The sequence below is a fragment of the Melitaea cinxia genome, chromosome 11, assembly GCF_905220565.1.
Source record: "Melitaea cinxia chromosome 11, ilMelCinx1.1, whole genome shotgun sequence".
Taxonomy (NCBI): Eukaryota; Metazoa; Arthropoda; class Insecta; order Lepidoptera; family Nymphalidae; genus Melitaea; species Melitaea cinxia.
Genome location: NC_059404.1, coordinates 14,257,804 through 14,273,781, shown reverse-complemented (window position 1 = coordinate 14,273,781; position 15,978 = coordinate 14,257,804). Strand labels below are relative to the sequence as shown.

The following is a 15,978-nucleotide window of genomic DNA, read 5'->3' as shown; positions in this document are numbered from 1 at the left end:
TCATCAAAGATTACTCAAAAGTTGCTCATTATATCTCAATCATATTTAAAACGGACGACATGACAAGTATTAGCTTTTGATTTATACAAAAAAGATCAAAATCAGTGCACCCAGTAAAAAGATATAAGTGATATAACGTATAATACAACGTAGGGTGACGAAAAAACCGTCAAGTAAATACGCAATATTAGATATAACTCACAAATTACGAATCAAATCTCAATTAAATTTGAATGGGACCACGTGACGAATAGTAGCTTTTAATTTATATAAGAAACGTCAAAATCGGTGCACCCAGTAAAAAGTTATGAGGTATAATACAACGTAAGGTGACGAAAATAATGTCAAGTAAATACGCGTTATCAAAGATTAATCAAAAAGTAGTTATCAGATCTCGATAAAATTTATATGTGACCACATGATAAACATCAGCTTTCGATTAAAGTAAAAATTATCAAAATCGATACACCCAGTAAAAAGTTATTGCGGATTTTCAAGAGTTTCTCTCGATTTCTCTATTATCCCATCATCAGATCCTGGTTTCCTTATCATGGTACCAAACTAGGGATATCCCCTTTCCAACAAAAAAAGAATTATCAAAATCGGTACACCCAGTAGAAAGTTATGTGGTATAATACAACGTAGGTCGACGAAAAAAGCGTCAAGTAAAAACGCATTATTAGATATAATTCGAAAAGTAGTTGTTAGATCTCAAATAAATTTAAATGGGACCAATCGGCACACACCACCTTTCGATTAAAACAAAATTTGTCGAAATCGGTCTACCTGGTCAAAAGTTCTGATGTAACATACATAAAAAAAAAAAAAAAAAAAAAAAAAAAAAATACAGTCGAATTGAGAACCTCCTCCTTTTTTGGAAGTCGGTTAAAAATAAAAAAACAACCGTAAGTTACACCGAGCTTTGGCGAGCTTGGCACACTGGCGAGTAATGTAACCATGCAATGGTAATGGCATGTAATGTGATTTTATTTTATTGTGTTAAATCTCATCCTAAGCGAAATTTGTATTTCTTATGAGAATAAATATTTTTATACCTTAAAGCTATACCATTTTTAAACTATATACGAAATCTCCTACAAGGGGAAAGAGCCTTATGCCCAGCAGTGGGATATTAAACCCTGAAGCGTAGCCCGTGAACGTAATTGTATAGAACTTAAGTATTAAGAGCAGTACTTTGTCGGGCTGCTTCTTGGGCGGGGGCTGCGGCGCGGCGGGCGCCTTGTCGTCTTTTTTCTTCTTCTTGCACTTGGCACTAGGCGCTGGAGGAGCCTTCACGTCCGACGACGAACACGAGCCCTGAGGGACATACATAGTTCATATTTACTGCTTATTGCACTTAAAAACATACTTAGTTTTCGATCACATAAAATAAGGTGGCACGGGCGAACTTATTTCTAAACGAGATCTCTTCCAGTCAACCCACGATGGTGAGTAACGATGTTACCGAGAGGCAAAATAGTGCAAAAGAGAATAGCAACAAAAAATTCACAAGTGAGGGTACCTGCGAGTTGGCATCGATACCGGAGTCACCTTCCTCTCGCGCGGCGGGCTCGTCGTCTCCCTCGCCGCCTTCCGAACACTCGCCTAGCGCTTTCTCGCAATACAGAGAGTTTTTTTCGTTTTCTGCTTGGAGTTTACGCCTCTCCTCCTATTTATTGTAAAAAAAAAAAAAAAAAAATTATAGTTCTGATAGGAAGATTTTTCCTATTCTTTATGTACGACTTGTTTTAATTAAGGCTCAATTCTGCGTGAATTTTAATGTCAAGTTAAAATGACCGTACGAGGCATATTCTTCAAAATCATGGACGTCGAGAAGACCATCTTAGTTCGAAATAAAATGTACGAGTTACAGCTTATTTCAATTATAGTTAGACTTTCTAAAATGTAACGAAAACGCGTGAGTCGCTAAATCGATCTCGACTCGTATTCGTACTGTAACCGGCACGGATATTGATCGCTGACCGTCGAATTTAACAATTTATAGATACAGTAATACCCCGACTTACGCTACCTCGACTTACGCGAATTCGGAGTAACGCGATTTAATTTTCTCGTCTATTCGTTTTTTATTTGACTCCCCCCACCCGCATTATTATTCGTTCAGTTTACAACAGGCACAGACGTGTAGTGCGGAATCGGCGCGTAGGTACATAAGTTACGATTTTGTGTTTTTTTTGTGCGTTGTGCGACGACCTGAGATATTTACTAAGTCCGGGCGGGGTATTACTGTAAATGTATTGAATGAGTTCTAAATGCTTTCACATTAGATTTATTTGAACGTTTTCACAGAAGCCAGTACAGCACCGCAGTAAGAGTCGCGGCAGCAGTCACCTTCTTCTCCAGCTTCTTCTTCTTCTTGCGCTCGCGGCGGCGCGCGGCGGCCAGGCGGCGCGACTCCTCGCGGCAGCGCTCGGCGTCCAGCTCCTCCAGCAGGATGGTCGCGTTCTGGTTGGCGCGCGCCGCCTGCGTCTCCTTGGCGGCGCGGATCACGCGCACGCACTCCTGGCACTTCTCCAGCAGCTCCTTGTCCGAGATCGTGCAGATGTACCTGCGGCACCGCACCGTTTATACTCTTTATTGGACACTGAAACTTTTACCGAGGTATAGCAGGAAATATCGTGCACAAATCTGGAGCAGCCCGATTGGGATAGTACTACTTACAGGTAGGTCACAGCTTAATAATACTACCTTCAAGCAGTGTTATATTCCTGTGGTGAGTAAGGGGACAAAAGCTCCTGGGAGGGATTAGGGGTAGATTCGGCAAGGCACTTGCAATGCTTGTGGTGTTACAGACGTCTATAAGCTACAGTGAACCATACGCTTATTTGCCGATCATTTTATTTAAAAAAAGAAACTGAAAAGGATTTACATATCAACAAAAACAGAAGCATGGTCTTATCGCTAAAACATGATCACTTCCAAGCAAAATCAAAATTATAATATTAAATTATCATCTATTACTGTTTATGTTCATTTTTCAAGTAAATCCTGTATTGAATTTGATTTCGTCTAACATAAAAAATTTATACAAATTTCAACCATACAATTTAAAAAAATTCTTATACATCTATCCAATGTCCAACTAGAAATTATATAAAATCTGATAAAACTCAGTCCTACGGCAGACCTATAAAATATCTACTCAAAAATTAAACTAACTAACGTTACAAATATTCTAAATCAAATTTAACGAAAAGAAGTACAAACCTAGTCATTTCTTGGTCAGAGGGAAACTGTGTTACGACACCGACCATCCATTTTACTACTTTTGTATGGCCCTTGCGGAAAGCAGCCATTAGGCAAGATACCTGTAAAAAGTATAAAATTGTTCATGTAAAAAATAATGATTGATGTGATAGCTTTAGATTATTCATTTTCTTTTCTAAAAACCGCTTTGGTGTAGTGGTGCATATGCTGTGTAAACACTGGTGGTTTGCAGGTTAGATTCCCACTCGGGACAGATATTTGTATTCATACAAATACTAGTTTCCGGTTTGGATGTCTGGTCTGATAAAGGCCCCAGCAGTAAAATATTAAAGACCTAATAAATCAATTAATGTCGAAAATTATAAGAAATAAGGTAGATCACCTTTCTATTGTCCTGTGAGTCGATATCCGCTCCAGCAGCGTAGAGCATTTCAACGACAGTGAGGTGTCCGCCATTTGCCGCTAGCCATAGAGGAGAGTTTCCTTTTTTATTCTTTACTTCTACCGCCGCTCGCCTGGTAAGTTTGATCATTAGTAAGAATGAACTATAAATATTCATGATTTATTTTTAACTACATTTTACTAAAAACTTAGCTGTATTTTTCTGAGAATTTCTGCCACAATAATTTTCAGTCACCTTAAGTATAAACCCATAAGTTAAAGAATTTGTGTATTTGCATGCTCTACTCTCTGGGTTAATAAGTTTTGGAAGACATAAAATATTATTCAATGCATCTGAGAGAGACAGAGAGAAAGAGAGAGAGAGAGAGATAGAGGGAGAGAGAGATAGAGGGAGAGAGATAGAGAGAGAGAGATAAAGCGGGAGAGGGAGGGAGACAGAAAGAAAGAAATAGAGAGAGAGAGCGCGAGCGAGACGGTACCTCTGCAGCAGCAGCTCGACGAACTTGGTGTGGCCCTTGTCGGCGGCGATGGTGAGCGCGGTGTCGCGGGACGAGGGCACGGGCGGCGCGTTGACGTCGGCGCCCTTGTCCAGCAGCACGCGGCCCACCTCCACGTAGCCGCCGCTCGCCGCCTCCATGAGCGGCGTCAGGCCAGTCTTAGCGCGGTGCTCGACGTTCGCTTTGCGGTCGAGCAGCAGGCTCACCACCTCGTGTCGTCCTGTACCAAACCCTCGTTTAGTGACTACTTCACTCATACAGCCTTACACTCGACGTTAGACCGCTATCATAAAGCAAAAGTGTAATTTAGTCAATTATCGATTTTCATTTCAAAACAAACTTCTGAATCACTACATAGTATAAAACAAAGTCGCTTTCTCTGTCCCTGCTCATGTATGTACGCTTAAATCTTTAAAACTACGCAACGGATTTTGATGCGGTTCTTTTTAATAGATAGATTGATTCAAGAGGAAAGTTTATATGTATAATAACATCCATTAAATAGTAGAGAAATACTGTTATTTTTGAGTTTTCTAATGTTATGTCGCAAATAATAATTATTTTTTTTCGCTTAAATTGCAAACGCAGGCTGAACCCTACGAGATTTATCAAAATAATGTACTAAGTATTGTACACATTGAAAAGGTCTACAGAAAACTCCGCGATGGTATATACCTATCTCTTATGGATATCCCACAATAACATTTTTTTGTCATTTACTTTTTACGACAAATAATGGCTAATTTTCGAAGCGATTTTAACCAATACAGTATTAATCCTTATCCAATTAAATACCTTAAATATATTTTTTATTTAATATAGATCTATATGGCCCTTTACAGCATATGATTTAAATGAATATTTTCGAAGATATTAGATTTAAAAATCGCGGTACGTAGGGTTTGCGGCGGTTCCGGCCGGCTTTTACTCTAAGTTAACGCGTGCGGGCCACGGGCAGTAATGAATAAATCAAAACTACTGGATCGATTTTAATCATTTTTTCAGTAAATGACATAGGCTATAATTATATTTTATACCCGTGCGAAGCCGGAGCGGGTCGCTAGTAACTTTATAAATTTTAAAGATGCATTTACGAATTAGTAATATTGCCAAGTAGCAGGGACAATTTTTTTAATTTGTTTGCTGAGAAAATGTATTGGTGTAAAATGTATTGGTTTTAATCAGTGTCAGTCCATATTTTTGACGACGAACAACTATTTTTCGTCATTTCATACCATTTAATGTGTCACACAGTTATTTTTAAAATTTAACATGTGTATTACCTTGAAAGCAAGCGAGCGTTAACGCAGTGTTACGATTGGTTTCGATCTGTGCGTTGATGTCCGAGCCGCAGTCCAGCAGTAGGCGTACGGCTGCCGTGTGCCCGTTCATAGCCGCTAACATCAACGGCGAGATGCCTAGTTTGGAACCGGTGCGCGAATTTATCTCCGCCTGGTGTTACAAATATGATTTATTTGAGATGTTTTAGAGTGGGAGAAGGTTATAAGGGTATTTACTTTTAGTGTAATATTCGGTATGTATAAAATTTTTATTTTTAAATCAAAGTCAAGTCCGTGATGGATTCGAATCAATTAAAACGTATAGGAAAAATGAAACTGTTTCACTTATTAAAAACTTACACAAAAAATGAATAAATAGGAATACAATGTTTGTAATGGCATTTCCCAATCGGTTATCTGTAAATACAGGGCGAGGCGCAGTCGAACAGACCTGGTGGTGCAGCAGCAAGCGGATGATGTTGACGTAGCCGCCGGACGCGGCGAGCGACAGCGGCGTGTAGTCGGACACGTTGCGGTGCTCCTTGTTGGCGCCGCGGCTGAGGATGAGCTCTACCACCTCGTAGCGGCCGCCACTGCAAGCCAGCGACAGCGGCGTATCTTTCGTACGCTCCGACTGCGCCTCAATGTCCGCGCCGTGGTTCAGCAGTATCTCCACGATCTTCTCGTGTCCGGCCGTTGCGGCCAGGATCAAAGGAGTGAAGCCCTGTTAATAATGCATAGCAAGTTCAAAACACAAGTTAAAGACATATTTATTGTAAAACGTTGTATTAGAACGTAGAGTAGGTTACAATTGCTATGATAAAAAAAATTGAACTACTTTTTTTAATTGTATAAATATTATAACAAGATCTGATGATGGACAAATTGAATAGGTGAACAATGAGCTTGTGTATCTGGGTTCAAAGTTTACAAGAGATGGAAAGTGCGAGAGTGATATTGAAAGAAGAGTGAATGCAGAAAACAGGGTGAATGGAGCTTTGCACTCCTTTATGAGCAGTCAGAAGGTGTCTAACAAGGCTCGTTTGGCTGTGCGTGAGTGAGTGTTGGTTCCGACACTCATGTATGGAAATGAAAGTTGGGTATGGCAGAAGAAACATGAAAGCAGAATAAATGCAGTTGAGATGAGAGCGTTAAGTATGATAGGAGTTAAACTGAGTGACAGGATAAGAAATAGTGAGATAAGGAAATGTTGTGGTCTGAAAGAAGATGTAATGACGAAAATTGAGAAAGGTATGCTCAGATGGTTTGGCCATGTCGAGAGAATGAGTGAAGAACGATTGACGAAAAAAGTGTATAAGGCGAGTGTGAATGAAAGGGTTGGAAGGGGTAGACCTAGGCGGACGTTCCGAGACCAAATTGGGGACATCTTGAGAAAAAGCCAGGTCAAGAGTACCCTAAACAGAAGAGCATGTATGAAGGGAATAATGAAAGTGGACGAAGCGAAACAAGTATGTAAAGATCGTAGCAAGTGAAAAAAAGTGGTCTCTACCTACCCCTACAGGAAAGAGGCGTGATTGATTGATATGTATGTAGTCTAAATTCAAGCTCAAACAACAACTGATGGACATTTTGCAGATAGTGTGTCAAGCGAGGTGACCAGAGCTCCTGAGGATGGGTGTAGAGTCGGCAACAAGCTTGCGATGCTTGTGACGTTACAGGCGTCCACTAGCGATGGTAATCGCTTAGCATCAGGTGAGCTGTACACTTGTTTACCGAAGTAGGCTTTGTGACGTACCTTCTTGTCGCGGTGCTCGATGTCGGCGCCGCGCGACAGCAGCAGCTCGACGAGGTCCTCGTGGCCGCCCGTGCAGGCCAGCGTGAGCGCCGTGTCGTGGTTGGAGTCGGTCTCGCCGTCCACGTCCATGGCGGAGTAGGCGGCGGGCGCGGGCTGCGGCGGGGCGGCGTGCGCCGCGTGCGTGCCGAACGCGTCCTCGCGCCCCATGAACCGACTCTGAGGGAGTCGCGTTACCGTTGTATTACGATACTACCACTACTAGTACTTCATTTCTTAACCATTTGGCTTTTAATGTTAAATGTATTCAAATTAAGCATATGGAGACTTTTTCTGTAAGTATTTTGATTAGGCTAGGGTAATTTTAAGCACATTTTATAAATAAATAAAAATCGGAACATCTAGTACTTTACAAGTTCTAGTTTGTAAGTATCTATGTGACCATGTGTGATGTGTTGGAGACCCATATAGATGCGTTTCTATTCAAGAAAAATTTTCAAACTGTAATAATGAAGCTAACAATATAGAAAACACATAGATTTTCGCGTACCTTTTTCTTGAGTGCAGCGTTGTTGGCGTGGTGGTGCTGGTCTCGCTTGGAGTGCGGCTGTGGCTGCGGCTGCGGCGCGCCCGGCCCCGCGCCTCCCGCCGCCGGGCCGAACGTTGACGATCTGCGTGACAAGGCGTACATTGAACTGACATATCCCCCTAATTCTATTCGTTAATGAATTTACTTACAATTTTAATTTATTTATTAATCTATTTTTAAAAATGGAGAAAGTTCTCAATTCGTTTATATTTTTTAAGTGTGTTAGTTACTTAATAACTTTTTACTCTTTTTTAATCGAAAGCTAGTGCTGGCGTAGCAATGTCACTTTAAATTTTAGAATGACTTTATAATAAACTAGCTGACCCGGCGAACTTCGTATCGCCTAACACAAACTTTATCGTATGGTATTAAAGTTCAAATTGACTTTTAAGTATTATCACAAATCTTTTGTATGGGAGTATAGAAAAGTGTTGTTTTTTAGACTTCTTCAGGAAATTTAATTTTTTTTTATAATTTTTCTCTCCGTAAGAACCATCCTCGTACTTTAAGGAATATTTTAAAAAAAGAATTAGCGAAATCGGTCCAACCGTTCTCGAGTTTTGCGCTTAGCAACACATTCAGCGACTCATTTTTATATTATAGATTGTTAATAGTCGGATAGCAGAGCCGAACGGACAGTAGTTCTTCATAGAGCCCACCTGTAGTCGTCGTAGGGCAGCGTGGGGGGAGGCAGCGCGAAGTGCGGCTGCGGGTCGAGCGGCGCGGGCGCGGGCGCGGGCGGCGCCGGCTCCGCCTCCTGCGCGCCGGACGGGGACGGCGGCCGCGCGCGGAACTGGCAGCCCGCGGCGCCCTGCGCGCGCCACGGAGGTAACAACATCAGGAACAGTTTCACAGGTTGACTCATTTAGTTTTTAGCATATTTCTAGAAAATTGTCACTTTCTTTCACACGAATGATAACACTTTTCAAACTGTAATACAGATTTTTATGTCTTATCCAAGTAATACAGAAGCCACAAAAAAACTGAAGGACAAAAGAGCTACGAAGAAAGAACAGTATTCATGTTATTTTACTACAAGAACAGCGTGGTGGAATAAGCTCTAATCTTTCTCCTACATGGGGAAAGAGGCTTATGTCCAGTATTGGGATAATTACAGGCTAAAGCGAGTCATTACACCTAGTAGCACGAAACATTAGTCAGTTTGGCCGAACATTTAGTTAAAAATATATGTTAAATTATTAAGAACTTTGTATCACTCAGTTTTCGCTCGCTCACGTATTGCGCTTCGAGAGTTTAAGGTTAAAATTGAAAAACCTAACAAAAGCAGGGCACCGTTAAATCAGGCTGGGCCCGCATTTACAAAGCCCAGCTGGCCGGCCCGACTTTGCCCGGCCACTCACCGGCAGCTCGTGGTCGCGCGGCCAGTCGGCCGCCAGCGCCTCCTCGGCGGCGGCCAGCAGGCGGCGCGCGCGCCGCTCCTCGCCCTCGTCGCACTCGGGCTCGTCCGCCTCGCCGTCATCCGCGTCTTCCGGGCACTTGCCGGACAGGATTTCGTGCGACTTCTGCTGCATCACCTGAGAGGCGGCACCGTCAAACGTTAAGCTTAACTGACTTCAGGAAAAGCAAGAGGTTCTGAATGTTACCAATTATTAGTCCTCATTTAATTGTGAAATTTGGAATCATTTTTTAATCAAAATAGACCATTTTTTTAACTCGTAATTCCTCATAACTATTTTACTGGATGTACTTTTGATAATTATTTTTTAGCCAACTCGTTGGCGCAGTTTGTAATGGCCCTGCTTTTTGCTCCAAGGGTTGCGGGTTCGATTCTCGCCCGAGTCCGGGTGTAATATTTGTATTTATATATGTAATATTTTATGTATAATTATCAAAAAAAAGAAGTATTTAGCTATATCAGCCGGCTGTTACCTATAACACAAGCATTAAGTTGCGTACCGTAGGAACAGACAACCGTGTTTGTATATGATATTTATTTGTTTATCCGAGAGTGAATGCTTGTGATGTGGTCCCATTTAAATTAGACCGAGATGCGATAAGTACTTAATGAGTTATCCCTAATAATGCTTTTATATTGCATTAAACATTGATGATGTTCTCATTGAATGACTTGTCGATGTAAACGAAAGCAAACGCAGTTGTATCAGAGACAGCAGACGCGTTCCGTACAACAACGTCACAGCAGCAGCGCACCTGCAGCACGAGCGAGCGCAACTCGTTGGGCGGCAGCGCCACCAGCGACGGCACCTCCCGCTGCAGGTAGGCCAGCACGGCGCCCAGCTCGCGCGCCTCCACCAGCCCGCCCTCCTCGCCCTGTACACCCTTATCGTGTCATATTTTGTAACTCTAAGTTAAATCTCGCAAACAGTATGATAGTATAATTAATATGTCATATGCCTTACTGTTTGTTTCTTGGTGGTGTGTCATATGTCAAAATATTAAGGAAATGTTCTGAATAAACACAACACCGTCGTGTAGCAAAAGTGCACTAAAATACAAGTCGGTGCCGCAGCACCTACTGCTGACAAATCTGTTTGATTTACCCAACAGCAATCTTGAATTAAGTAACATTTAACGAGTGGGTTTTACATTAAACATCTTGTGAATATAACAGAATGATTAACATTAAAATATATATAAATTCTACAACTTCAAAAAAAAAAAAAAACTCCACAGCATTTATGTAATTACCTGAGGTATGTATGCTTCGGGCCTCTGCTGCATATCCTGCACATATTGTTGTTGCTGATGTTGTTGCTGTTGATGTTGTTGCTGATGTAGTTGCTGCTGTTGTTGTTGCTGCTGTTGTTGTTGTTGCTGCTGTTGTTGTTGTTGTTGTTGTTGTTGCTGCTGCTGCTGGTGTTGTTGCAACTGTTGCTGTTGTTTCTTCTGCTGTAGCTGTTGATGAGCTGCGAGTTGCTGCCATTGCTGTTGCTGTAGTTCTTGAAACTGTTGCTGATGTTCAATTGTCATATTTAGTTTAACATTGACTAGACTAGTTTTTTACAACACTTTTTTAACTATTATTATAGTAAGCTAAATATAAATATTCAGTTTTGAAATTGAATGGATCATAATTTTTTAAGAAAATATTTTTCTACTGTACTTAAAAATTAAGTATAGCTAAGAGACTATTAGTAACATACACTAATATCAGATATCAAAATTAATATTAAAAATTATAAAATTTAAATTTTTTAGAAACAACACACGTTACGATTCATAGAATCATAAATCTGTGTTGATAACGCGCGGATGATATACGTATAAGGTAAGACGAGTTATTGTTACCTGGTCGATGTCGGCGGTGAGCTGTTGTGAGGGCAGCGGCGGTTGAGGCGGCGGGTAGGGTGGCGTGGCGGGCGCGGGGGACGCTCCTACACATCAAATTTGTTTATAGTTCATTCATTCAGATTAATGGCTTCCAACAGTGCCAAATTAGCACAGATGATTTCGCCTTTGTCACGTAGGATGGAGAAGAATTGTTTATAATTTGTACTGCTGCACAATGACGGGTCTATTTCGCTCCACGTATGTCAATGACCCTAAAGCATGGACTTAAGATATTTACTCGAATATTTTATTTTAGTCTTTTCAATTAGGGTTTCCAAGAAAGTAAATGCGATTTGACTATGATAGCTATATCGATATCTTTAAGACATTAAAAATCACAAAAAAATTTAAAAGAATGTCACATTGGACATTCAATTAGTAAAAATATTATTAAATTAATTAATTAAAATTTTATTTACATGAGACTAATTTTCAAAAAAGTACAGTGGAAAAAAAGGAACAGTGCGGTGGATTAAGCTCTAATTCTTCTTCTATTTAGAGAGAGAGATGTTATGTGGGCTAAATCATACATATATTCTTAAGAACAAACTTACCAGAGGCTTCAGCTAATTCAAGCATGTTCCTCTCTGCTTCTGGCAGTGATTCATTACGAGGTTGACCCGCTAGAACCTCGGGTCTCTGTAAAAATGACACAATGTTTAACTACAAATATCTCACCATATATGACATGGCTATTCTACACAAACATATAATACTTAAATAATTATTAACGACACCCATCGAAGCAAATGATGAACATAAAAAGGTTATGGAGTCATTTAGAACACACTAAAAGAACTATTGTCTCATGCTCTACTTCAATAATCTACAACGGAGCAATAAAAAAATAGGCACCATAGAGTACAGATATAAATCTGAGACTTTTTTTTTAAATAAAATAACGACACAACACTACTAAACATGGTATCTTAGAAATGTGTCCACTCACATAAGACTTTTTTTCAACTTTGTTTTTATTTTTAAATTTCTTGTTAACATCCTTCCATGTAAAGCCGGGCGGGAGGGATAGCTTATGCTCATGCACCACGCTGTTGTGGCACATCTACGCCGATGAGAGCAAGCACAAATGATAGTATTTTAAAATTAAGCCAATAAGAATAATGATAATTGATGGTCAACTTGTTTACAAAATAATATTTCTCCAATACTTGAAGTGACCTCATTGGACTTGAAATATAAGGCTTTCACATGGACGACATCGTTGATTTCATTATATCACAGCTAGTTATAATAGCTATATAGAAAAATTACCAACTGAATAATTACTTTTTAACCGACTTCCAAAAAAGGAGGAGGTTCTCAATTCGACTGTATTTTTTTTTTAATGTATGTTACATCAGAACTTTTGACTGGGTGGAGCGATTTCGACAAATTTTCTTTTAATCGAAAGGTGGTGTGTGCCAATTGGTCCCATTTAAATTTATTTGAGATCTAACAACTACTTTTCGAGCTATATCTAATAATGCGTTTTTACTTGACGCTTTTTTCGTCGACCTACGTTGTATTATACCGCATAACTTTCTACTGGATGTACCGATTTTGATATTTCTTTTTTTGTTGGAAAGGAGATATCCCTAGTTTGGTATCATGATAAGAAAACCAGGATCTGATGATGGGATCCCAGAGAAATTGATAGAAATTCTTGAAAATCCGCAATAACTTTTTACTGGGTGTACCGATTTTAATAATTTTTAATTTAATCGAAAGCTGATGTTTGTCATGTGGTCACATATAAATTTCATTGAGATCTGATAACTACTTTTTGAGTAATCTTTGATAACGCGCAGTTACTTGAGTATTTTTTCGTCGATCTACGTTGTATTACTCGTCGATGTAATTGAAGTCGTTTTTTTTTTCGTTTGCGAGCAAACACAATTATTTATGAATTATTTCTTTCAAAAAGAAATTTAGTACTCGAATTCGACTTAATGTTTCTAAAAGTATTTATTAGTTTTACAATTTGAACTTTTAAGTCTACTGTACTCATTTTTATTGAATATTATTTTAGACAGTATCACAATTTTATATCTAGCTGTGACTATTAAATAAATGAAAAATCTCTCAATAACAATTATTTGCTATAACGTTAAGGAAAAGTTGACCACCACCACACCTATCCATATGAGTGATAAAAGTTGATTGATTGTTATTGATTATAGTTACATTGGACTCTGTGTTGATAAGTGAATGACATCTGTCTACATAACTAAGGGAGGTTGCGGACACTCGACTACGTGATGCGTATGAAGAGTGAACCTCTAAGGCATGCGTGCGATTGTGCAGTGGTAATTAGACTAAGCAAGCAGTATGAATGATGGCCTATTAAAAAAAAATTGTAGTTTATAAACATTTCAATCTAGATGTAGGTATAATAATGTCGATATTAATCCCCCAATCACTGCAGCCTGTCGCTCAAAATGCCCTCTTCGCGAATATTTAATACAATTCATCCGCTTAAAGTAAATCTCTTGGATAAAATTTCTAGTCATTAGCCATACAAGCAACATTAATCTTGGAGTGAGACTATGTGTGCGAGAAATTGTAATTTATCTCAATCGCTGTCCAAAATAAATATTTTCATTTAATTTGAATTTTTGTAATTCTTGCTTTGTAAACAAGTACGATGCACGCGGCAACGCACTCCAATATGATCACGAGCCATGAGATGGGGTCACGTCGGCTCTGGGACTCAGTTTTAGGTTAGCTGGGCCAAGGTCCCATAGCAGTACACGCCAGTATGATCATGAGACGAGACGGTGTGAGACGTTGCAAGCGATCACTCACGTGGTCGTCGAGTATGTCCGGCGGCGGCGGCAGGTGGTGGTCGGAGTGCGGCGCGGCGGGGCGCTGCTTGCGGCCGCACTTGTGCTTGGGCGCGCCGCCCGCCGCTGCCGGGGCCGGCGCCGCGGGGTTCGCTGCCGGCGCGCCGCCGCCTTGCTTCTTCCGTCCTGCACGACCACAATGAGAATTTATTGAAAGTACAGCTAAAGTATCCGAAATATCGGGAGTTTCAAAGTAATAATAGCGGTAAGTCCCGTAGAATCAAGTGTTCATACTCCTTCGTCTTCTTTAAAGACTATGGCACCATCGGCTTTTCGCCGAAGATTTTGCCAATGACAAGTGCTGAAAGTGTATAAAGTCCAGAGACATGGTCCGTTTTGACAGTACAATAGTGGGTTAAGCCGCTTAAGCTGCGGTTGGTTGAAAATATTTGAAATGATTATTTATTTTTGGTAAATCATAATTTTCTATCACTGATTTTAATAAACTTAGCTAGGACAACACAAAAAGGAGTTGGCACTAAAGTGTTCATATCGACTGAAAGTTTAATAACTTAAAGTAATGCATTAATTGTCATCAATAATTTGAAATTTCAAAACTAAAAATAAAAATAAAACTTACCGTCCAAGTAAACTTTAGCGAAATTGGGGGAAATCTCCTGCTGCGGCGCCGCCTGCGGTTGCGGCTGGGACTGGGCGAGGGGCGGCTGCGCATGCGCGTGCACGTGCACGTGGGGGTGCGGCGCGTGCGCGTGCGGGTGTGCGTGCACGTGTGGGTGCGCGGCCGCGTGGGCGGGCAGCAGCGCGCGCTGGCTCGGGGCCCCGGGGGCGGGGGCGTGGCTCAGCCCGAGGGCGGCCGCTTGCGCCGAGCTGAGACCTCCGCTCTCCTCCGTGCCCGTGTTACCTGGTTGCGACGCCGCGTTTACTATTATAAAAGTTATATAATGTAAGTGCGTGTTATATCAAAATTATAAACGAAAAAAAAAAAAATTACAATGAATGTGATCGCTAAGTCAATATAGCTTATTATTTAGTGCAGGCTTATATGAATAATAAAGATGTGTGCGTTTAGTGACGCCATATTTTGTTTTAGATATTACTAATTTTATTATAAAGCACTTTTTTTAAAAGTAACTGTGTCTTTAAGATTCTTCTCTGCAGAATCTACATTCTAAATCAGTGGTAGCTTCACTTTTAATGATAGTTAAAATTTTACTTTGTACGATGACTATTTGAAGGTGCTTTTCAAGCCTATTTGAATAGAGTAATTTTTAATTTTATATATATTGTCAATATTTTCTTTCTTTCTTTGATATGTATTATTTCTGTTTTTGGTGTACAAAGTGTATTATTATTAATTTTGAATTTAATATAGTGGTCCATAGTCACCTCTAGGCAACATGACGGAGTGCGGGTAGTCAAGCAGCAGCTGCACGACGGCAGTGTGTCCTCCTTTCGCGGCCTCTATGAGCGTGCTCGAGTTGTCTTTGAGCTTGCGGAAGGGGTCTGCATCGCAGGCTAGGAGGAACTTGACTACGTCTGCGTGCCCGCCTGCACAGGCCAGCGACAGCGGAGTGTGGTCGCCCATAGCTGTCATGCGGTTCACATTGGCACCCTAGGTATGTCATAATAATTTTAATAAAAATACTCGTGTATATTCAGAAGCCCTTAAAAATCCACAAATCAATGTTATTAACATCATACGTGTTGGTAATAAAAACCGCAAAAAATCCAGCTGGTAAAAAATATGGTTCAAGATAATATAAGATGTAAATAAGATGTCTTGCTATTAACTAAAGTACAGTAACATTTTGATACTTCATTTGAAAGTCATACTAACCAAAATATGATTTTTTTTTCTCTATTTTGGCGCGAATTTGTGGAACTTGGAGAAGCCTATGTCTAGCAGTGGACTGCGATAAGCTGAACTGATTGATTTATAAATAAAATGTTATAAATTTTAGTTTGTAGCCGATTTCCAAAAAGAATAAGGTACTCAATATAACTATTTTTTGTGTGTTATAGCTTTTTACTGTGTACCGATTTTAACGACTCTTTTTTTATCGAAAGGTGGTGCTCGTCACGTGACGACATTTAAATTTAATCGAGAGCTGGA

General features: G+C 40.2%; 1 protein-coding gene across 1 annotated transcript in view; it reads right to left on the bottom strand.

The window, feature by feature from the left end:
• Positions 1–15,978, bottom strand: part of LOC123657636 (ankyrin repeat domain-containing protein 17) — a 52,417-nt gene that overhangs the window by 17,572 nt on the left and 18,867 nt on the right. Inside the window, exons 11-31 of the mRNA XM_045593158.1 lie at positions 15,252–15,477; positions 14,485–14,766; positions 13,867–14,030; positions 12,011–12,124; positions 11,616–11,700; positions 11,020–11,105; positions 10,639–10,683; positions 10,420–10,578; positions 9,922–10,041; positions 9,111–9,284; positions 8,409–8,560; positions 7,711–7,831; positions 7,164–7,379; positions 5,859–6,131; positions 5,411–5,579; positions 4,110–4,347; positions 3,611–3,743; positions 3,229–3,329; positions 2,353–2,569; positions 1,523–1,669; positions 1,195–1,317 (exon numbers count right to left, since the gene is read on the bottom strand). Of these exons, the coding sequence (XP_045449114.1) occupies positions 1,195–1,317; positions 1,523–1,669; positions 2,353–2,569; positions 3,229–3,329; positions 3,611–3,743; positions 4,110–4,347; positions 5,411–5,579; positions 5,859–6,131; positions 7,164–7,379; positions 7,711–7,831; positions 8,409–8,560; positions 9,111–9,284; positions 9,922–10,041; positions 10,420–10,578; positions 10,639–10,683; positions 11,020–11,105; positions 11,616–11,700; positions 12,011–12,124; positions 13,867–14,030; positions 14,485–14,766; positions 15,252–15,477 (3,345 nt within the window). The remainder of the gene's footprint in view (positions 1–1,194; positions 1,318–1,522; positions 1,670–2,352; positions 2,570–3,228; positions 3,330–3,610; positions 3,744–4,109; positions 4,348–5,410; positions 5,580–5,858; positions 6,132–7,163; positions 7,380–7,710; positions 7,832–8,408; positions 8,561–9,110; positions 9,285–9,921; positions 10,042–10,419; positions 10,579–10,638; positions 10,684–11,019; positions 11,106–11,615; positions 11,701–12,010; positions 12,125–13,866; positions 14,031–14,484; positions 14,767–15,251; positions 15,478–15,978) is intronic.